Source organism: Pholcus phalangioides, unplaced genomic scaffold, assembly GCF_987345545.1.
Source record: "Pholcus phalangioides strain wild (caught in Gottingen) unplaced genomic scaffold, Ppha-v1.0 ptg000009l_1, whole genome shotgun sequence".
Lineage (NCBI taxonomy): Eukaryota > Metazoa > Arthropoda > Arachnida > Araneae > Pholcidae > Pholcus > Pholcus phalangioides.
Window position 1 is genome coordinate 37,309,947 of NW_028301602.1, and position 23,759 is coordinate 37,333,705.

At 36.8% G+C, this 23,759-nt stretch overlaps 2 protein-coding genes across 4 annotated transcripts in view; both read right to left on the reverse strand.

Annotated features, from left to right (window-relative positions):
- Nucleotides 1-60: 60 nt before the first annotated feature.
- LOC149083016 (2-Hydroxyacid oxidase 1-like) lies at nt 61-11,539 on the reverse strand. Its single transcript, XM_089236112.1, has 8 exons — nt 11,056-11,539; nt 5,509-5,660; nt 5,139-5,394; nt 3,722-3,897; nt 2,989-3,080; nt 2,398-2,556; nt 909-978; nt 61-338 (listed from the first exon to the last, which is right to left on the reverse strand). Exons 1-8 carry the CDS (start codon nt 11,214-11,216, stop codon nt 271-273), a joined length of 1,134 nt encoding a protein of 377 aa, XP_089092238.1. The 5' UTR covers nt 11,217-11,539; the 3' UTR covers nt 61-270.
- The window catches only part of LOC149083017 (manganese-dependent ADP-ribose/CDP-alcohol diphosphatase-like), a 24,936-nt gene continuing 6,770 nt past the window's right edge, over nt 5,594-23,759 (reverse strand). For 2 of the 3 annotated variants that reach the window (XM_089236111.1, XM_089236109.1), the window contains 2 exons: nt 20,985-21,372; nt 17,614-18,213 (listed from right to left, as the gene is read on the reverse strand). In XM_089236111.1, coding sequence (XP_089092237.1) covers nt 20,993-21,372 — 380 coding nt within the window. In that variant the 3' untranslated portion in view covers nt 17,614-18,213; nt 20,985-20,992. Of the gene's footprint in view, nt 5,661-17,613; nt 18,214-20,984; nt 21,373-23,759 lie in introns of those variants that run through there. The other variant, XM_089236110.1, reaches the window with a different exon arrangement.

Here is a 23,759-nt window from a genome sequence, read left to right on the forward strand (position 1 = left end):
GGAAGATAAACGGAACTGATATCTTACAATGAAAAATAATTAAGAAAATGCTTGAAAACTAGCACAACACATTAGTTTTTATTTATTTATAAGAAAAATTTTTAGTTTTAATTCAAAATTTAGTAGAAAAGGTATATTGCACAGTTTTAATTACTTTTAAAATCAATAGAATCTAATATAAATTGATGTGACAGCATTAATGCACCAAGAGTCTTGGTAATCCATGAAAACATGGAATTCATTTAATGCTAAATAAAACTAACGGGCCATTCACAACCTTGAGTAGAATTCTTGTCTTACTACCAGTGAAGGCTTGATATCTTCCAGAGTAGCACACCCTTTAAAAAAAAAACATCAAACATAAATTACTTATGTATGAATAATATCATTTGATGTGAAGAGTAAATAGTACCCATATAATATGTCAAAACCACATATAATTCACAGCTTAACCCATTCATTGACCGGTTTTTAGTAATGATAATTTTAATCATGGCTTTTAAGGGATCAGGATGCGGTGAAAAAAATCCATGTACAGTATCAAAAACACTTTTTTTTTAAATTTGTAAGGTGACAACACTACCCACAGGAAGTTCTGATACACATAGTTGTTTATGTTTGTAAAATTCATGTGAGGAAATTCTAGTATATGGATTACAGAATTTCTGGGCTAACTTTATTAACCAGCGAGCACCAGCCTAGAAAATAGGGGAAGTAACCTACTACACCCCCCCCCCCCCCCCACTTAACCGTTCCTGCACCTCATGCACATTCTTCTGCAGAATTTCAAACAAATTGGTTATGCATATAAAAATAAATTAGCTATGACATAGTATTGTATAAAAAAATTAAGTTTACAGTCATATGAATAATAAACCCTTGATTGTAAATATTTCTTTCGCACTGACCTGATAAAGCCATTGCTATATCAAACTCTTTCTTCAATATTTGCAAAACTCTTTTAACACCAGATTCACCCTAAAAAAAATTTTGATCTAGATTATATTTACTGAGTAACAAATAATGAATTAGCAATGGTTTTAATGTTTTAACACTGAAATCAATAAAATATTTCAAAGCAATAAATGAAGTAGCAATTAATGTCAAATATTTTTATAATTAACCATGTCGTGCATAAATTGTACACTTATAAATTTGAAATCTTATAGATCCTTATAGTGAAATTATAAAATCTGTTAAAATAGTAGCTTATGTGTAAAACTACACACTCCTTTTAATACCAAATTCATTATATCTTAAATAAACAAATTAAAGAAATCTTTAAATCTGTGATTGAAATGATCACATACATGGTAAAACTTTTTTTAAAATTTGTTAAATTCTAATTCTCTATTATTTCTTTCCTCTAAATCTTAATAGATTTCACTAAAAAAGATAGAGTAAAAATTTTATTGTGATTATGACTAATACTCAAAAAATCAACAAATAAGGCAAATACCAGGAAATAGCAAAAGATTCTTAATGCATTTCAACATGCTATGGGTGTCTTCAGAGGATAGTATCATTCTGCCGAGTCTCCCACTTGGATTGAGTACCAAATCTTCAATCTCAGTTGCTCAGCGAAACGAAAAAAATTATGTTCAGGTCAAACGTGTCATGGCAAGAATGAAGTGAAGCACTTGCGTGTAAGTCTTTTGCAACAACCTGATTTGCTGCTTGCAAAAAGGAACTATCCGATTGGTCTATTAGAATTTTCTGTAAATTCCTAGTCATAATTAATTTAAGCCTTACCGATATCGATCGATATTCACAAATTAATTCTTGATTTGTGAAATCAAGAATGTGAAAAAAATATACCATCACCACTCACTGCTGGCAAGAGGGCCATAGATTCAAATTTCAGGAAGCGAGAGTTTTCACAAAGTGAAATTCATGGCCGATTTAGACTTCTATGAAGTCACATACATCCGGGCCTTCAAAAATAAATTAGTAAACGACAATAAACCAACACCATCGGGAATTTAAAGAAAATTTGAATAGACCAACTGGATAGCTCTCTTTTTTTTGCATGCAGCCAATCAGGTTGTTGCAAAAGACATGCAGGGGCTTCACTTCATTCTTGCCATGACATTTGACTTGAACAGACGCATAGTTTTTTTCTTTTCGTTCCACTGAGCAACTGAGATTGAAGATTTGGTTATCAATTCAAGTGGGAAACTCGGTCAGCATGATACTCTTATCCTTTGAAGACAACACCCATAGCATGTCAAAATGCATTAGGAATGTTTTAGTATTTCGTGATATTTGCCTTATTCGTTGACGATTTTTTTTAGTATTATTAGGCAGTCATCTACTCTTCTCTATTATGACTAATGCTACATATGCATGTCATACGTTTGCTTCTTGTTTTGTTAATAAACTGATAAAACTATTTACACTGTGTGCTAATCCCCATAGTACAGGTCTTCCTATAAATACAGCTTTTGCTCCAAGAGCTAAAGCTTTTAATACATCTGTTCCAGTCCTCACTCCTCCATCTAAATAAACTTCACATTTGCCTCTGACAGTTCGCACAATCTCAGGAAGAACTTCAATCTGCAAATACACAGAAATGGATATTGAGAAAAAAATTATGATATAACATACACACACACTTATAAAAATTAAATAATTTCAATTGAATTAAAGGAAAATTAAATAAATGTACCACTATCTGCATATTTAAAGTCCAGGTGTCTCAAAAATAGTTGTAATAAGCTCTGGGTGAAATTTGTGGTTATGTTGTTTGTGGTTCTAATCTCTAGACTCTCCTGTGGAACAACCTTGTCATATAGAGTGTATTAGGAATGTTTTTCCTTCAAGTGAAGGTTATCGCAAGATAATGTCCCCTTTCAAAATGGCAAATTAGTTTTGAAAATTGTATTATAGCTGGAGAATCAATGTATCAAAAAGTTCAAGTACATTTTCATAAACCATAAGAGCATGTTGATTTTATGTGATGCTTCAAAGATGGATGAGATTACTCACTGTAGAAGGAACTCCATCTAACTGCCTGGCTCCATGGTTTGAAACCAATATTGCTGAAACTCCATGTTTCACAGCTAAATAAGCATCTTCCTCTGGTGGGAAAAAAAAATTGTCAAAGTCTTAATTTTTTTACTACTGTATGCAGTGAAGTATTACTCAATATTATGTCTAACTACAACATTGTATTGTCCCTCCTATGCCAAAAACATGAATGTGCAAATTCTTGGGGAATGACATTTGAATGTTTACTCTACCCATGTTACTCTATAAAGGTTATTTTCCTAAAATATTTGTAACGTGTTTCAATAAGGATAAACACTAAGTTTCTGGCAAAACTTAGATAACAAAATAAAGGATCCAACCGACTGATGAAAAAAGTAAAATGGAAAATTTGTACATTCATGTTTCTGGCATAAAGGGGACAGTATGTAATTTATGTAGAATGTAGTTAGAAGAGAGAGAAATTTGCTATTGATTTTTTCTTATAAATTTTTGTTATTTGGATTTAAGAGCTTGGAAAAAATATATATTGTCCCCCTTATACCAGAGACATGAAAGAGACCCCCCTCCCCCCTTATACCCAGACATATTAAAATTTTCACTTTTGGGTTTATCAGCTGGTTAGATCACTTATTGCATTCATTTCTCAAAAATAATGACTTTCATAACAAGTTTTGATGCACTAAATGTTGCGAAGTGCATATGTTAGATTTCAACTGATCTATAAATTTACCAGTGAGAATTCCTTTGGCTACAATAGGTAAATTGGTAATGCTCTTTAGCCAGTCAATATCATCCCATGTAATAGATGGATCGAACAATGAATCAGCGTATGTACTTAAACTGGATTCTGAAGTTGCATTTTGCAGGCCTGTCGATTTTATATCTTCAAAGTCAAAGTTTGCCAACCTTGAGAGTGAAAAAAGAAAACACAATATATAAACGTACCTACAAATAAATGCTAAAATAATATTGCTAAAATGCAACAACATTGAGATTTCATACCAGGAGTTCAATTTTTCTAAGAAGTATATTTTTTATATTACCATTAGTGGTTAAATTATTCAAATGATGAATAATGGCTGAGTATGAATCAATTAAATACCAGTGAATCTTCTTTCTCATAGAGACTGAAAATTTTTCAGGAGAAATGAATCCAACCTTTTTAAAGGAATGTAACGCTATAAATATTTCAGGCTTTCAGTGTCATATCAGTGACAATAATTTTGGTATCAGAGCTTTTACTGTTTATAATCAGCAATTATACTGTAATCACATAGAAAAAAAAATTCATTTAACATATGTTATGATTTTCTAAATTGGAGAGAGAAAAAAAATATATACAGCTTCATGAGATATGTTATGGTAATGTGATAAATTGTGATTATCCATAATTTCTGCTATTATGCATAATCACCAATCTTATTGGTGAGTTGGATAAATTTTCTTACATTTACCACTTTTATCAGAGATTGTGCAAAATTCCTGAATGAAGTTGGTAAGTATGATAAATATGGGAGAGAAAGTATGCGGAAATATCACTTAAATTCAACCACTTATCAGTTTCTCCTGTATGTTATGGGTGTACTATGCATATTTTGACACAAAAATTAAAATAAGTGTTACAAGGATAAAAACGTATAAGTTATTATCAGTCTTGTAATGTTGGTTTTCTTCACATTTATCCATATTTTTTAACATATCACCCAAGGCCATAGCGGGAAGGGGGGGGGGGGGCCCTCCGAAATGTGAGGAAATGACTGAAAAAAAGGGGAAAGATGGCCAAATCTATTGTTCTATCACTTTGAAATGCAAGTGGTTCTCCTCCAAACAAAATTTCTGGCTACAGGCCTGATATCACCGTTCAAATCCATCATCCTAGACTAAAATTTGAGTTAAATGTCTGGTAAATTTAAGCAATTCATTGACGATTTATCATATTTACCCATGTGAGCTGGGGATAATACATAATCGGTAAATGTGATGAAGTTGCAAAATTTATCACTTGCCAAAATGGTCAGTGGTAATGCGTAATAATCAGTGATTATCCATAATGACTGGATTTATCACATTTTCCATGACATATCCACACATAAAGTGGTTTAATGGTGTCTTGCTGTGCAAATGTAACCAAAACTTCAGAAATATACCTCAGGTGAGAAGGCAGTACAAATTTATTTCTGTGGTCTGCCCACCGGTTTCCAAACACCGGGGTATCCACAGTAAGGACCAATGCCTTGTAGCCACTGTTTTCAGCTCTCTTGACAAGTTGTTCGGTGATCTTTCTGTCTTTGTAGATATACAATTGGAACCACTTCAGACCATCTGGAGCTGCTTTACTGACATCTTCGATGGATGTCGTTGCTATAGTGCTCAGTATCATCACTGTTCCCTGAGACTCTGTGGCTGTTTTGGAACAATAATATTACACTCGAATTTATCTTGGGCAATATAAATACATTCCATAAATCATAATTATGTTTAAGAAATATAGATTACAAAGGTTTTTTTTTATCTCACCTCTGGCTGTAGCACATTCACCTTCTGGATGAGCCATCTTCTGCATTGCTGATGGAGAAACGCCAACAGGAAACGATATTGGGTTTCCCAATACATTGGTTGTGAATGTTCTTTTTGTTACATCTCTGAGAAGTCGGGGTCTCAAGCGCAGCCTATTTATTAGATTACCCGGTAAAATAAGAATGTCAAAATTTCAATTGGTTATATTCAATATTTTCTATGTATAAATTGTTTGTGGGGTGGGGAAGAGACCACTTTTATATATCAAATAAACTATGCAGATGTTACTATTTCTGTTTGAATCGCAATGTACGTTTCACAGAAATATTTCTTAGAAAAACAGATCTACATCTTTTCGGTGACATTTTTCTTCAAGATGGAAGATCAGTTCTCTGAAATTTGAAAATGCACTAATATTTTATAGAACAAAATGGACCTGCTCTGTTGAGAGATTGAAGTGCCTTTTGCTGTTCACATGAATATGAATGCTGTCTTAAAAGGAGTAGTAGTAAATTTTTACTTCAAGGAACAGAATAGATTTTTCATACTTGGTTTTAGATGATCATACAGAGCTGGTACCTTAACCTTGCTGATTGCGAACCCTACAGTACTCACTCAAATATACTCAAAAGCACATACTCAAGAGGTGCAGTAGCCCTAGTAGATAAGATACTCTCACCTAAAGTATCAAAGGATGATGTTTAGAGATGATACAAATTCAATACACAGTTCATCCTTGACAAACATTCCAGATGCTGGGGTAAAACAGAAACGGGACACGACCACAGAAAAAATAGGTAGTCCCACACGATGGGGTTAGCGCCCCAACCTTCTTGGTGAGTATAAAAAAAAGGCTGCTGTGTGAAATCAGCAATAAATTGCAGGTACCAGCCTAACTAACCCCTTGTGCGCAGAAAGTGATTGTGGTGTAACAAAAATTATCAATGATCAAAAGCACTCAATGCCTGTGCCTGATTTTTTTACTCCCAATCTATTGATTGCCCCTCCCCCAAATTAAACACCCTGTAGAAGTATGCTAATTTGAGTTTGAGCACATTTTAGTTCTCATATGTTTACTTGAGGCTACAAAAAATGCTGAAAATCTCTTATACAGGGTGGTTATAGTTAAACTGACACTACTTAGACTTCTGTAGTATCCATTCTGGTGTACATAGGTTTTGTTGAAACTTGGTATATATGTTATATGGACTATGGGGAAAAGAAAACGTGATGTAAAAAAGTGTCACTGTTTCACCTGGCGGCCGAAAATTGAACTGTATTTATTGTAGGTTCCCCCCCCCCCCCCCCATGATCCATATAACCTATAGGTGCATAGGAAAGTCCTTTTTTTTATCCTGGAATAACTCACAAACCGTTGATCCTAAAAACATACTTCCGATTCGAAAAAGTATCCAAATAACGTGTAAGACCTCAGATACGTCATTCATATTGCAAGGGATTTATTTGTTATTAAAATAAAAATATATCTTTTTATTTGGTCACCCTGTCCTAAAAAAAACCCTTTATATACACTCATTGCCATAAAAATTTGCGCACCAAGAAGTAATTGTCGGATCGTAACGAAACCTGGCATGAAAATACGTGTCTGGCTGATACGCAAATGATTGCGCAATGTGTAATACTGGCAGAGGGCGTTGAACTTCGTTCTCCTTGGCGTATAAAAAACGTAAGCAGAGGAATTTTGCCTGTACTTAATCTGTTGCAGTGGGATGCTTTTTCATTAGGGATGCCGTTACGCCACCATCGAAGACGGTATGATCAGCTGTCAGAGTTCGAGAGGGGAAGTATCATCGGGATGATGGAAGCAGGGTGGTCAGCTCGGCGAGTAACCCGCCACACAGGTCGATCCGACTTTATTGCGAGGAGGTGTTGGGACCAGTGGATGAGAGAGGGAGGTCGCACATGCAATGCGGCCAGGCTCAGGACGCCCTAGGCAGACAGATATCTGAGAAGACCGTTGTATTACTTAACAAGCACGCACAGCGCCAACTGCATCATTGTCCACTATTCGGATACAGGTAGCAGCTTCACTACACGCCCCTGTGCAAAGCGTATTAAGACTCTTTAATACGCTTTGCCCCTGCGTCTGTCCGTACCGTCTTGAGGCGCTTTGCTGAAGAACATTTTGTATCGCGGCGCCTATTACGTCTCCTCCGTTTGGAGTGATGTGGAGCTAGACGGGATTGAACCGCAATCGATTGTGCAGTAATTCAATTTGGGCAGTAATGACAACCGTGTACGCGTGTGGAGGCCTCGTGGCGACGACACCCAGTCACCTCTAATACTGGACAGCCCAGCGGTACGTTCGTGAGATCATTCAGCCACATGTGTTGCCACTCATGGCAGGGCTCCCAAGAGGCATTTTTTCAATAGGACAATGCTCGACCACGCACAGCAAGGGTGTTGCAGGAATGCCTCCGTCACATTAACACCCTTCCTTGGTCTGCCCGATACCCAGATTTGTCACCAATCGAGCACATTTGGGATCACTAGGGAGGCAAGGTGGCAGCCTAAGAATTTGATTGAACTAGAGGCACGCTTACAGCAACCGTGGAATGAGATGACGTAGGACACCATACGGGACTGTATGCCTCAATGCCCACCCGTATCGAATCGTGTATTAAAACTAGAGGTGGCTCAATAGGGTGCTGTCAGACCAGACACGACCCGGGCTCTGTCCTTTCCGGGATGTATGCCCTTTACCCGTGCGGGCTGGGTCGTGCTGGGGAGGTATATCAGAGGGGGCACCCGGACAGGATACCCCAAAAGGATACTAGAACCTCCATTCATTTGTAATTTTCCTGTAACAAATGATTCTTTTGCTTTAATTATGTAATCACTTACTAATATAAACGTTTTATTCACATATATAAAATTTCGTTCCATTCGGACAATTTCTTGGTGAGCAAAATTTTATGGCAATGAGTGTACATATAATATTGCCTTGTCTCTTCTGAGGTCAACAAAAACAGCTCCACGTTTTTGAGTGAAATGTTCGCTGATATATTTGAATTCGAAAAATCACTGATAATGAGGGAAACAACACAGAAGTGTACAATCAGCTTGGTCCCCGTTAGGGTTGTTTCCTTAATTTTTTCAGCGATTTTCGATTTCAAATATTGCACTTGAAAACATGGATTTTTTCCTTTTTTTTTCTTGGGCTCTGGAGAGACAGGGTGAGAGAGAGACAACTTTCCAATTGAATTTTTTTTGAACAGGGTATAACCAAATAAAAAGTTAATTTTTATATTTTATTAACTGTATAACCCCATGCAATATGAATGACGTATCTGAGGTCTACACACAAGGGTGCTCAACCTTAAGGAGAGTGCGGACCACTTCCTTCGCATGAAAACGTGTCGCGGCCACTTACGTGATGTGCAAAAGCACCGCAGGTCACTTAAGTCATCTGTATAAATGTGCCGTGATCCATATTCTTTTGAATAACCAGCTTATATCTCTTGTAGAGACAGAGCGGCGGTGGTAGCCGGTTTGTTTTTGGTCTATAAATGTACCGCGGGTCATTCAAGTGGTCTGTAAATATACTGCGGGTCATTTGAGTATTCTGTAAATGTGCCACGGTTTCTTAAGCGATATGGAAATTTGAGGCGAGAATATTCTGAGATTTTCCTGGATGTAAAAATTGGAAAATAACTCGTGGGCCACTTGAGCGATGTGGAGCTGTACCACAGTTTATTTTATTGGCGGTTAGTGACTCCAAAATTCCATGGAAGGAAATTCCGTAAACAACCCTCTCTCTCCAATCCACTCATCCTTCATACAGTCGTTTTTTTCCCTTCATAAGGTTGGTGATTTAACTTAGATGTGTACGAAAAGGCAAGTGGAGTTTTATCGTATGGACTAACACCCCTCCCCCAAATTATTAAAGGTTTTTTAATACACATATAGGGCTTGAAAAAGCCACCATGACGATTAAAAAATTTGGTATTGGTAAGTTTTACCTCGTTTTGGTTTTTAAATTAGGGTCGGGAGCAACATAAAATCTTTAATTTTTATATCAGCGTATCTACGAACATCGAAAAGGGTCATTATGTCCTTTAAGTAATAAAAAAGTCCCTAAGTAAAAAAGAAAAACATTATTTTAGACCTATTTTTCTCAAGAAGAAATATTTGGCTCCTAAAAAATTGTTCAGGCACCTAGATTTTTCTGCAATTTTTCAAGCCCTGACATACATAATTTTTTTTTGTATGAATTAGGTTAAAACAGCGTTTCTCGAGGGGGGGGGGGGGGAATGAGAAAAATAAATTTCTGAGCGGGAGGGGAGATGTGAACAGAAAATTAAAATTTTTTTGAAAAACTGCTAAAAGGTGGATTAAAAATTTTTCGGTTCCATTACCCCGAAACACAACCTCTAGCTAGATTATTCATCTAAAACAGGAGTCTTCAACCTTTATTTAGCCGCGAGCACTGCCTCTGCTCATCATCAAACAAGGAGTACCCCTCACGACAACTTTGACATAAGTACAGTATGCCTGAAATCTGTATAATTGCAATACTTGGATGTAATTTCCACAGGATGATTAAGTGAAGATTTTGTCAAGTGGTCACGAACATAAAATTAGACACGAGCATAGATCACTCTTGATGCTTCGGGGAGCACACCATGCGGTCCATCGCCCCCCTCCTTCAAAAAATTTTTCTCCCCAACCCACACACCAACTCATAGGATCCTATACTAAACCTAAAGCTTCTACCGTCCCAGAATCTTTTCATTGCCCGCCAGGGGTGATATTGCCCACTTTAGGGAACGCCGATCTAAAAGATCGTTACCGAATTCGTTAAAACAACCCAACAAAAACAATGAGATTCGTGGACGTGGATATAAACGAAATCGTAAATCTATTCTGGAGAGTGGAACCTGTATTTATTTAAACTTAAAAGGTTGTGAGGGTGAAATCAGAGAGAGTGGAAAAAATCAAATGAGAGACGAGTTGATTTTTTTTTCATTCATTGGAACACACGCAATATGCAGCCTTTCCATACATATAAAATGCGCAAAAAACTGAAACCTGTTTGTTCGATTTCGTGCGAAGCTCTATCATAAACAGGCTGTGTGTTTAATAGACAGTAAGTTATCTTCTTTCTCAGCGAAATTTTATGAATTGTCTACAAATATTTGGATAGATACCGAAATTGGATACAACAAATTGCAATTTTCTTTCCACGAAACTAGCATCAAGCTAGACAGGCTTTTTTTTGCCAGTGCTGTCTTGACAAAAAATCGTGTCTAGCGTGATGATAGTTTCGGGTAGAGAGAATTTTTTTCTTCGTGTTTTCAACTTTGCTATTCATTCACAGATTATTTATTTTCCAACACAATAAAATTAAGATATTCGCATAAATGTATTGCAGTAGAGAGAAGACGGTTTTTTTTCTCTCTTTATGTGTATATATATATACTAAAAGCCTATTCATTATAAGAACTTTCATTATAAGAACATTATTCCTTATTTTGCAATCGAAATTTCAAAGAAAAAAATAGCGGAATGCCGCAGTTACTTTACCGTAGAAAGGCTTCCCGATTTTCCTTGAGTGTCTGCTCGATATTAGCTCCACTCTTGTAATAATCTGCAGCATTTTTGTTCAAGTAATTCAGGGCATAGTCTTCAAAATCCTGCAAGCAGACAAGCTTATCTGCAGCTGCTCTACTGTTCGTCACCGCCATATAATCACTGGTTCCTCTGATCTTCTCTCTTGTTAGGGCAAATTAATTTATTCTTGTAGAAAAGCAATAGCGGAATCGATGTCACTGCAAACTCGTGCTCTTATGGGGTGTTTCTTTCTTTCTCAGATGTCGTAAATAATTCAGAGGCGATGGTCAGAGAATAATTCGTTTGTTTTGTCGTCTTCAAAGAACACGATACAGAAGAGAAAAAAAAAACTCCTCCGAGATAAAGGCTCTAATCACAAACGGTTCTGAGTTATCTTAAGTGATTTCAGCCATTACGGGTTATGTTGGATACAGCTGTGCGATACCTGGACATTCGCGCTGCTATTCAATTTGGGATTAAATATGTTGCCTTGGAATAGTTATTTGCATCTATTTATGAAGTGATGTGGGACTTTCTAAGTCTTCGTTACAAGTTGGGAATAATGCTGCAAGATTGGAAAAACATTTCCAGCAGCCAGGTCATAGTTCAAAGAAGCTATAACCATGGAAGAAAACTTTTAGTTTTAGGACAATATTTAATATACATACAGGGTATCCATATACAGCGATACCTCAGCTAACGAACGCTTCTGTTTACGAATTTTTCGGCTTAGGAGCTGTTCAAGTATTACGTCAGCAAATTTTTAGCCATTTTTGACCCCCGGTCAGCAAAATTTCGTCAGTTCTGCTCCTTACCTGCTAACGCATATTGGTGGGATCAGAGACGTACGCGGAAGAGGGGGGGGGGGCGCATGCCTCTCCAGACGATCAAAAATTTATTTTTTTAATGCAAAAATATTTCTTTTAATTAAAATTTCGAAAGAAAATACCTTTAAGGTACATGTTATTATAATCAATTTCTGTTAATTTCAATGCTATATTTGAAGGCCAAGAACTAATTTCTTTTTGAGAAATTTATTGCCACACACACCACCCTCTGTCATATATAGTAAACCCATGGCTGCACACCAAATTTGGCCCTGGGGATTATCTGATGGGGCCCGGCCCCTCAAACCTAATTTTGTGAAAATGCATCAAGCGGCACATTTCCAGATCGCTTAAGTCACCCGTGAAACAATTCCAGATCGCTTAAGTCACCCGTGGCACAATTCCAGAGCATTTAAGCGGCCCGTGGCACATTCACAGATCACTTAAGTGACCCACGACACAGTTCCAGAATACTTAAGCGATCCGTGGCTCATTTGGAGATCCCTTGAGTGACGTGTGTCACAGTTTTACATCACTCAAGTTACCCGCGGCACATTCCCAGATTACTTAAGTGAACCGTGGCATAATAACGGATCACTTGAGTGATGCGTGGCACAGTTCGAGAGCACTTAAGCGGCCCGGACGCATTTCCAGATCACTTGGATCCGCGAGACATTTAGAGTGGTTCTGTGGAAGACGATGCCATTAAGAATATTTCATATTGTTATAAAGGGTGGTTGATGACGTAAACATTATCCAAACCATCCCTCTCCCCTTGTCATCAAAAGTCAGCAAATCGGAAACCACCTCCATCGATGCTGACGTAATACTCGAATGACCCCTTATTCTGTCTAACGAACATTTTCGTAAATATGAATGCACATGCACATGCTCGTAAAACAGCTGCGCCGCGAGCTGAATTTCCGTCCCAATCATCATCAGAATAACAACTTTACCATACACCAACTCCTGTCATATACCGCCATACGCATTTTTCAACCAGTAAAGTTGGGTGAGAAATGAAGGCGTCATCTATCGGTGGTCGCCCCAGGCTCGTTAGGTAAAGAACTTGTTTCTGATGTTCTTCCCCAGATTCGAACCCTTGGAGGTGGAAGGCGAGCATCTTACCACTGCACCACTCGGGTGATCATCAGAATTACTGTCACTCAAGCCCGATTAATTTTTGTTCACCTCGGAATATTTCAGGATGTACCTATAACATTTCTCTGTCTGAAAGCTTGTGAACAATTTCATGTGAAACGAAAGATTCAGCTAATACAAAATGCATTAAAAAAAGTGGGGGTGTGTTATGTTTTCTCAGTGTTATGTTTTCCCCTATGTTTTCTCAGAGCACGCTTTCTTTCAGTCCAAGACTGTGCATCAAACTGAATAGTGTGGACATTCTAAGAGCTTATCTCTTCTATCTGCAAGTATCAAACACAAATGAACTGAGCAAATCACAAATGTATGAGGCACCTACGAACTCGACTGGGTTGTGTGAGTGCGTACAGCAGTGTAAAATAATCTTATCTTCCCGTAGATCCTCATTTACCCAATTTGGAAGCTGTTCATTTATTCCTTTTAGTCAATTTTTGTTCAAATTTCCCCCATATTATTCGGCTCTTTGAAAGGAGGTGGTCGTTTCTACCGCCCCCCCTCCCCGGATCGGTGCCTAAGCGAAGGTAGACATCTTCAGCTAAGAATGGAGAAAAGGTAAATACCTTCAGCTCCGAATGGAACAGAGAGCTAGACACATTCAGATGAGAATGGAGCAGAGCCGCACAAATTCGAATAAAGCGAAGGCCGACATCTTCAGCTGCGAATGAAGCCGAGGCAGGCGGATTCAGGCAACAGCCACTAGATAACAATTGAAAATTCTCTAGTAGGTGTTAATTCAGGGCATTGTGTCGGAGAAATGACCTATTGCGAAGGTGCTTCACATCATTCCGTAGTTTACGGGACAGACAAATTTTCCACATATTATTCGGCTCTCCGGAATCCCCCTCCCATGTTGAACCACCATTGAACCGCCCATACTTTTGTTTAATGTTAAAATTTGTTGTGGGTTTTCTTGCAATAAATTTTTAAACAGAAGCGACTTCATGCGAAGGTAAGATGCCATATTGTTTTCCGTTCTGTTTGGCAATTACCAGAGCACCATATGACCCGTATTTTAAAGGACACTCTTGATCGTATAAGTCGTAAAAACTTTTTTTTTTTTTTGGCATCTTACCGTTGCATGGAGTTGGAACCAGCTTCCAGTTTAAAAATTCATTGTAAGAAAAATCTAGCAAATTTTAACATTGAACAAAAATATGGTTTTTCAGTGCAATATCTTTCTTGAATTATTTCCGTAGTTCAAATGTCCCCAGTGTCCCTGACTGACGAAGTCGGGAGGAAAAAACTACTGGAATTACCGTTTATAGTCAGCATCCAAATGGTCTGAATTTTTTATAAAGATGCGAAAAAATGCAAGATAAACGAGTTTCAGTTATGTTTTACGAGCAACAGCAACACAGGAAATTTGTTCCTTTTTTCCAATTAAAAGCGCTCCGGATTCCGGAATTTTCAAGGGTTCCGTGATGTTTAATTTCGCGGAACTTTTGAGGTTCCGTGAAATACCAGTTGCAAAACTATGTCTCAGAGTAGTGGCTCCTAGGGACGTTGCGATGAGCCATTGATATTGATATGTCCCGCTCGGTGCTGTGAAGTGGTTTTTTTGGAAAAGATTGTGGGTGCTGGATAGACTTTGAGTAAGGCTAGGGATCCACGGGTGACAAAAGTTTGAGAACCACTGCAATACAGGATGAGTTACATTGAGAAACATTAAAGTAGAACCCCTACTGCCACCTATCAAATAAAAAACATACCTGTTTATGATTCTTGGATTGGAATTGATGACCGGTTTTTTGAATAATATGCCGCATGAAATAAAACAATATAGTATGTTGTTAATAAATATTTTATAAGCAATAATATGGATGAAATCATCAAGTTCACTGCAAAACTTTAAAAGATGATGTTTATGTGCAGTAAAATAGCGTTCCGCTGTGGTGGTCAAGTGGTCATAGCGACGGACTCGCAACGAGAGGATCCGGGTTCAAACCCCACCGTCGCCGCAGTGGTGGTCGGCTGAAGTTGGTTTTCTGCGGTTCCCAAATTCGAGGAGCGAATGCGAGCCCATCTCGCCGTTAAAAAGTCTCCCCGCAGAGAGCAACAGGCCTACAACGGTATAATTATTCATTCATTACACTTCACTCACTGTCAGTTGATAAAAAACTCATAGTTTAAAAAAATTGATGGCAGCGCTGCATGAGGTTCGCACGATAGAGATTCGCTCCAGGATACTATTATAGAAGATCTATGCCGCATAGATAATTTAGTACATAACACAAGCATTACACAGAAACGAGATTCACGGAAGGTTCACTATACGTACACACACATTCTAACATGTACCAATTCGTTAGAAGTTCCGCAGAAGAATGTGAACCAGGTGCACGTCTGGTTTAGTAGTAGTAAAATAGCGTTAGTAACACTCGCAAGAGGTGGCCCTCCTTGGCTTCCTACGATTGTAATCAGGGCCGCAACTACATGTTTGGTCACCCGGGGCAAGTACGCATTTTGGTGCCCCCTTGTAATGTGGAAGGAGAGGTTTGAGAATAAAATTTGCGCCCCCTCTGGTTCAACGCTCCGGGCACGAGACCCGCCTGCCCTCTCCCTAGTTGCAGCCTGATTGTAATTAAAAACAAAGAGCATAGGAACCGAAAACAATAGGGCCACACTAGGGAGAGTTACTAACGTTATTTTACAACATACAACTGATAAAGTTTTGCAGTAAACTTAATAATTCTATCTGTAAATTATTACTCAAAAAATGTTTGCTAATATCATACCATATTACTTTGTTTTTCATGCAGCACATTGATTTGGTCACTAATTCCAATCGAAAAAATCATAACAGTTGTTTTTTTTATATGACACAGGTGGCAGAAGGGGTTTCAGTTTAATGATGCTTTTCAATATAATACATAGTATTATATTCAGTCGGCCCGGCGTACGTTCCGGGGGTGGCCGCGAATACGAAAAATCCATGAATAACCGAAACCATAGGTTTTTTTTTGTTTATCTCGTTTATTGAACAGCACGAGAAGAGCAGGGTGACGTAATAAGGGGATGTTAAAGACGGTGCAGAGATTGTTGACGATGTTTTCTGAAAGAACATTGTGCGATTTCTGTTTGCTGCTTCTTCATATCATTTCCGCTATGCTGTTACTCATGGTGTGAAAATTTGCCTTCCACTTCATCTTGATCTTCTTCATCTGGTACCGCTTCAGTTTCAGCAGCAGTCAGCTGAATTAATCCTCCTCGATCAATGCCTCTGAATTGCTATTAATTAGCTGTTCGCTTCTTCTATATCTATATCATTGAACTTTTCTCCACCTACCTGTTTCGCTAACGTGACAATGTCTTTTATAATCTCTTCAGTTGGCTCTGTAGAAATGGTGCGCATATTCTGGCCAAAGGTTAATCCGACCCGAGTAACTGTTTCTCTCTTACGAGAAATTTCGACGGCTATTGCAGAAAGAGTGTAGGGGGGGGGGGGGGAGAACCTCATATCAATGAAGAAATATGTTTCAAAGTAGAGAAAAAAATTGTAAAAAATTTCCCCAGAAAAAAATGAAAAATAATTCGGGAAACTGAAAAGGAGGACAAAAGCAAATTTTCCGAAACGTAAGAGGACGCTTGAAATGACATCAAAAAGGAGGACGGTTGGTAACCCTACCAATGACCATCAATTGTGTCCAACTTGTAAGGGGTCTCAGTTTATTGCTCAGCATAGGCGGAAGATTAAAAGTCTGGGGGAGGGGGCATGATGATGACGTCAATTTATATATACGCAGATACATTAGATCAGTCGGCTTTAACTTTTACACTGGGGGGGGGGGGGGAAAGCATTGCTCCCATGCTTCCCTGTATCTCCGTTCATGTTGTTCAGCCCGGGGGCCAAGTGGTATATATTTTGCTGGTCGGAACTAGTGCACCCCTGCCATAGGGAGGGAAAGTGTTGGTAAAACCAGTCTTGTAGATATATCTAAAAAAAATTGTATCTATAAAAAAAAAAAATTCAAATTTCCACAATACCCTCCCTTCGAAAAATGAATCCTATGAAAGTAGTATGTTTCCCATGTTAGTAGTAGCCCATGTAGTAGCCATGTAGTATCCCATGTTAGTAGTATCTAGTAGACTTTTTGGTAAAACGTGGGTTGAATTTTTTCTTCCTCGAAAACTGACCCATATGTAAGCTGATCCCTCCAATTCCAGAATAAATTTTTGAACAAAAAACTCTACTTATACACAAATACATGAGCCCCTTTGATGTATAAAAGACATCGTGAGTATCAAAGGAACTATTTGCAGTTGCCTAGATGAAACAATAAACCTTTTGTGGCTCCACAAAAGCCCTATACTTGATTGTCTCTTTATATGGCAGTTAAGATGACACAGCTGAACCCAGATATTCAAATCATTTTCATGCCATATCCTGCTTAAAATTTTCGTAAGAGTTTCGTGTTTTTTGCAAGATTTTTCTCGACGCAGCAATTTTAAATTACACTGAGTGTATTTAAACTGAATTTGAATTTTCAAGTGATCAGTATTGGGAAATATGTAAAAGTGAAAATGACTGATTAATTTCACAAAATTAGCAAATAAACTTTTATTGCAAGGTCTTCTAATGAAGATCAGCATATGATATACATATTTTAAAATTAAAACAGAAAAAAAAGTCCTATATACATAATAATTTCAACTGAAAATCTTTGATTAAAGAACGTACCACCTTCTCATCAACAGCAGAAATCCAGTCCATAAGACCTTTTGGTCCTTAACTAAAAACAAAAAAGAATTTTCATCGCTTTATGAAGGAGGTTTCCCAAGTTTGGACCAAGCTCTCTCTACAGATGAGTAGGTGATACGCCTTCTAGTAATTTTATTTGTGTGCATTATCTTAGAGGAAAAAATCCTCTTAAATTAAAAATTCTGCTCTGAATTTTCAAGAGAAGAGAAATTTGTTGGTATGAATATATGTTATTGAAAAAAAATTGTTAAAGTTTGAGTAAAATAACATAAATAAAATAGATACATGAGGGTAAAAAAAACTATGAATAATAAATACAAAATGTGCTATAACTAATTTGAAGCAGTAAACATGAGTATTATCTATACTGAAGTGAAAAAATAAAACTCGAGAGACAGTAGAGAATATATTTCCTGCCCAATTACACGAGTACACCTCATCCATCTGAAAGAAAAGATTCTGTTACCAAACTATATTCTTTGAAAATATTTAGATGTAATATTTTTAAATCAAGGATTTTTTTTAATTCTTGTTATATTATTTATGAAAGTTTTTTAATCAGTGATTCCTTAACAAGCGCTTAAAAGTACTATAAGCTCAGCTGGCTGTTTCCACAAGATATTCTGAAAATAAATGTATATAGTAAAAGTCTGTTATAACTAATACAGATTATAATGAGAATCTCACAACTGTTATGAGTAATTCGTAAGTGATTATCAAAGAGCTAATGTTAAAGATACAAAAAAATATTTTTGCGTATAGCAAGTTATTTATTAATGAAAATCAGAACACATTCGCTATAATGATAACGAAAATTCTTGAAAATTCTTTGAGAAGAAAATTATTTTTTTTAAAGAATTATACATATAAAATGGGGACTAGAAAGAGTGGCATTTTTTAAAATCTCTTCGCCCTATTCATAGATGTTTATATATGGGGCATGTCAGTACCTCCCCATATAGATAAGAAGACCACAGTCTTATCCTCTTGTTATCTAGACCTATATGGGGGTGGAAAATGTGTTATTTTATCTGTGAGCATGTTGATTGGGCAGGTGGTTTTGATATCATTGTTAGTTCCCTTGAGAAATCATCTCCATCGCTCTCACCATTTTCTCTGCCTTAAATGTTATTTTATAGTGAAAAACTGCTGCATTCCATAAAATGCAAAATTTTTGTTAGCAATCAACATCTTTTGTATGCATAACCAGCTAACTCTAAATGTAAATATTTCAGCAAAACATGGGCAGGAAACGGGGGGGGGGCACGCATGGGGGTTCTCCCCCCCCCCCCCCAGCGTCAAAGACGAAGCTGACTAATCTAATGTATATGCCTAAGTATATGTAATGTATATGCCTATACATGTATATGAATTGGCATCATCGTCATTATGCCCCCCAGCAATCATCATCGTGCGCCCCACAAACTTTCACGTTTATCTCCTCCTATGCTCCAAAAGTAGTTCTAAAGAAAAGTAAATTTATCTAGCCCCCCCCCTCATTTATAATTTTCTACAGCGCAAAAAACTAAAGTTCATTTACAATGAGAAGTCTGTTATAACTACAATTTTCCCGCTGATTGTGAACTGTCATTATAATAGACTTTTATTGTATTTGAAGCAAATGAATAAAACAATGACACTCCACTAAATGTGTCACAGCATTTAGATTAGACAGTGGCTAGTGCCACAACATATATTTAAATTCTAATATCATTACTAAACGTGCCGAGAAGGTATTGTTATAAATACTGATTCAAATTACAATATTTCGCAAAAAATAACTTAGACCTATATTCTTGATTTGTGTTCTTTGATTATTTTACTGATTAATTTACGAAATTTTCCCTCCAGATGAAAACAGTTCCTCGTTGTTTTCATGCAACACAATTATTCTGAACGTGAAAGGTATCTAGTATGCTATGTGATTAATTCATTGACCTATTTATCTGGTGACAATTTGTTCATCATGCTAATTGCATTGGTAATCACTTGTACAGCTGCAGGCTGAATTAATGAGCACTGCCCAGACCACTCAAATGACTTGAAGCTATCACGATGTATGAACCGTGTATTAATGCTCAATATCTTTACAATGATAGCTATTCCCATGTAACAGTGTTTCTCAACCTTTCTGAACCCAAGGATTCATAGAAGGTCTGAAAAAATTAGACAGCCTTATTAATTAATTTACAGCATGTGGGTCTCTCCAACTTTTAGGCATGAATGCAAGCCAGTCTCCCATTTAAAGAAAGCATTCCACAGAGATCAGGCAGACATTCAGAACGATAGCTTAAATAAAATGAACATTCAGGCATCTGACATTTTCATTTTGAAATATAAAAGACTGATGGCAGTGCTTCTCGAACATGAAGCATACACAACTCTGACATCATAAATACATTTGAGGGAGGGGGGGACACTCACATCATATGCAAACTTTCTGGTATGCATCTATTCATTAGAACTTCACCAGAGGAAATGTTTACAAGATGCATGTATGGTTTAATAGCAGTATACAAATAAAATCTTTTATACAAATCTATGTGATATTACTAATTAGTCATATGCAATTGAGTAAATTTAATTTAATTTACTCAATGTCTCTGTTTGTCTGAAGATCATCTATACCAGAGTGTGTTTCCCAATTTATTTGTACTATAGTCCCTTCTCCAGAAAAAAAAAATCTAATCCTTCTCCCCAACTCACGCTAACCCATGGGATCCTATGTTATATATGTAGCTACTACCGCCCCTTCTGGACCATTCCATCACCCCATCACTGGGCAATATTCCCCACTTTGGGAAAACACTGACCTATACCATCTTCATGGAAAATGAATTGTGAAACACTACTATGCAGGTTAACCGAATTACTCTTAAATTCACACTTAAAATTACAGTTCATGAAAAAGCAGATTTATAAAGTTTTCAACAATAGTAGAATGAATAGTTTATAAGGTTTTCAGAGCCATCATTTGATGAAAATTGACTGTCCGGGTCGGAAGACTGTGGGTCTGTTTTAGTTTTAACTCAATGTTTCCCCCAACAGTAGTGGTTGGCATCTTCAGGTGAACCGTAAAACTGGAACTGAGTCATGTTGGGGAAATGTTGAGGAAAAACTCAGACACAGGTCTTCGTACACGAACAGTGAATTTTCATCAGAATGAATAAAAGCTTTGAAAAATTATTTATAAACTAACCGTGGTGTGCACTCACCTTGAAAATCACACTTCTACTTTGACAGATATGTTCTGAGATGAGGCAACATGCTCAATGTTTTTGTCAGACTCACCAGTCAAGTTATTTGCAGTGGTATCAGGGATGGAAAGACTATAGCTTTGCTCCCTTCCATGCCCTGCAATCTCCATCCTATCTGGATACAAAGAAACTGTTGCAAAAGCACAACTTTCTGGTGGGGTTTCGATAATTCCAGAGAATACTATATAATGTATCCCATGAGAATCTACAGCATAGCCCTTCTCGTGGCTATGACCGCTGAAATATGCAACAACACATTTATGTTTATGGAAACAGGAAATGACCTCATCATAGTTCCATAGGAGACAGCTTGAATCTGTGCTGTCCGGCGAGAGACTGACATGACCTGAAACACAGGAAATAATACTTGTTTTTGAGAATAGTGTAACAGTAAAATAGCGTAGAGTAAAATAGTTAAATCAGTAGATACAAATCTTTTGTGCAGGCGAAAAACCATGAATACAAAAGTTTTGATCCCAGAGACTAAGCCAATCTGCTAATCAAGAAATTAAAAAAAAACAATGATGAAAACTCTTTGACTAAACCTTACACATAGGACTCTCTTCTACTAAACTTGTTTACATGCATCACATAGTTTAGTAGTTAGCTGAATTTTTGAATTCTAAGTTGTTAAGTACAGTGGAACTTCGGTTAACGAGCTTAATTCACTCCACAAATGTACTCGTCATCGCTCGAATCAAACTTCTCCATAGAAAACAATGGAAGCTTGGATATCCATTATTCCAATAATATCCAATTATTCATTCACATAAAAATGACTAATAAAAATGCATTCAATTGATAATTAAATACAATAATAATTATACATAATGCAATAAAATATACATAGTATAAATAATGCTATAAATAAACACACATTTACAAATTAACTCTCTAAACGACGAGAAAGAAAGAGGGGAAGGACTATATCGTTTAGGACAATTTACAGACTCCTTGTTGTTTTAAAATTTATACTTTTTGCGTGACTTTCAAAAATAACCTTATCTAATGATACATGCTATTGCCTCTTTTTTCTTAGGATTTATGGATAATGCTAAATTGTAGTGTTCGTTGAAGAGATTGCACATTGCTACAGCTTTATTTTGGTGGTTCTTTTCTACCGAGTTTTGTACAGATCCCCACATTCTACACATCTCTCCAATCTCATTTTATGCGAGAGGACATCTCCTTACTTCTCTCTTCCTCAGATGAGATACCGTCCATGAACTCTTGCTGGTGCGTGCAAAAGAGATACATAACTTCATCTAACGTCAACTTCTAGACATTTTTCACCATTAGTTTGTGAATGCCATCCTCATGCACCTGAAGTCCATGGTTTTCCCCAAGCACAAAATCTCTTCAACAAGTAGTGGCTCTTGTTAATGAGTTAGCCAAGTCACGTTCAATAATGCAATCAGCCCACAGTTTTTCCCAATCAGAATTTAAAAAAACTGTGCACATACGCATCGCTGCTATGCTACATCTAGTTTCGTATCATAGATATTCACACTTGCACATGTGTTAATTTTCCAACTGGGGCATGCTTACCGGAGACTGTAAGGAAGAATACTACCCAAAAGTCTATAACACGCGTATGGCCGAAAGCAAAAACCATCAGCTCAGTTGTGATAATGGAAAAAAATAAAAAAGCACAAAATTTTTTGCTCATAATGCAAACCACAGCTTGTTAACTGAGTCAAAATTTGTTAAAAATTTTTGCTCATCATGCAAATTGCTCGTTAACCAAAGTTCCACTGTACTTTAAGATGTATAGAAATGTTAAGGGTCATTTACAAATATTTACATGCTATTTAGTTGTTAAGTTGTCGAGAAGACAAGTAGATAAACTGGATTCTATTTTTTGGTTAAGTAGGCAATATGCACATGACCTCACATTATCCAATGAGCATCAACCACTTGATCACCTACACTGGGACAGTTTTTTTGAGCACTTCGTTAATTACTAAACTACTTGTGATGCATGTAAACAGGCCTACATCTACTACCAAACCACACATGCACTTATTCTGAGGAACTTCTAACAAATTGGGGTATGCCAGAATGTGCTGTGTACATGTTTTGTACCTAATGCGAAAATTGTTTCTGAAATACCTGTTATGTGTTTAAAAAGTACTGTCACCCGTCTTCTGAGTTAAAAAAAAAAAAACCAACTTGTCAGGTAATTTTGTTTGAAGTATTATGCATGAATTCTAAATGGTGTATGCCCGATTGCTCTCTGTGGAGAGACTTTTTTACATAGGGAGGATTAGCTAGCCCTTATATACATCTAGTAAACATTAAATCCTTTCAGAATTTTAATGAACTACTACTATAATTATATTTTATACTTGACCGTACATGCACCTGATACAAATTCCTCTGTGGAATTTCTAATGTGTGTGTGTTTTGAGTGTATGTGTGGCTCTAATGTATTTATGTCATCCGAGTCCCATGAAAGCACTTGGTTTTTTTCCTGAATGTGTGAGATTCCAATATTAATTTACAAAACAAAATTTCATTCGCTTTAGCACTTACACCATAAATTAAAAAAAAATTTAAATTACCTATTTTTAAGAAAGAATAAAATTTTTTTAATGCTTTAATTTTTATGTTGTTTTTATGGATATGAGAGTCCAGAAAACATATAGGAATTTTTTTTTCATGAATTTTATGGTTGACACCTCCAAATTAAAGGATCAGAAGGGGAAATAACATGGGGAAAAAAAATTATGA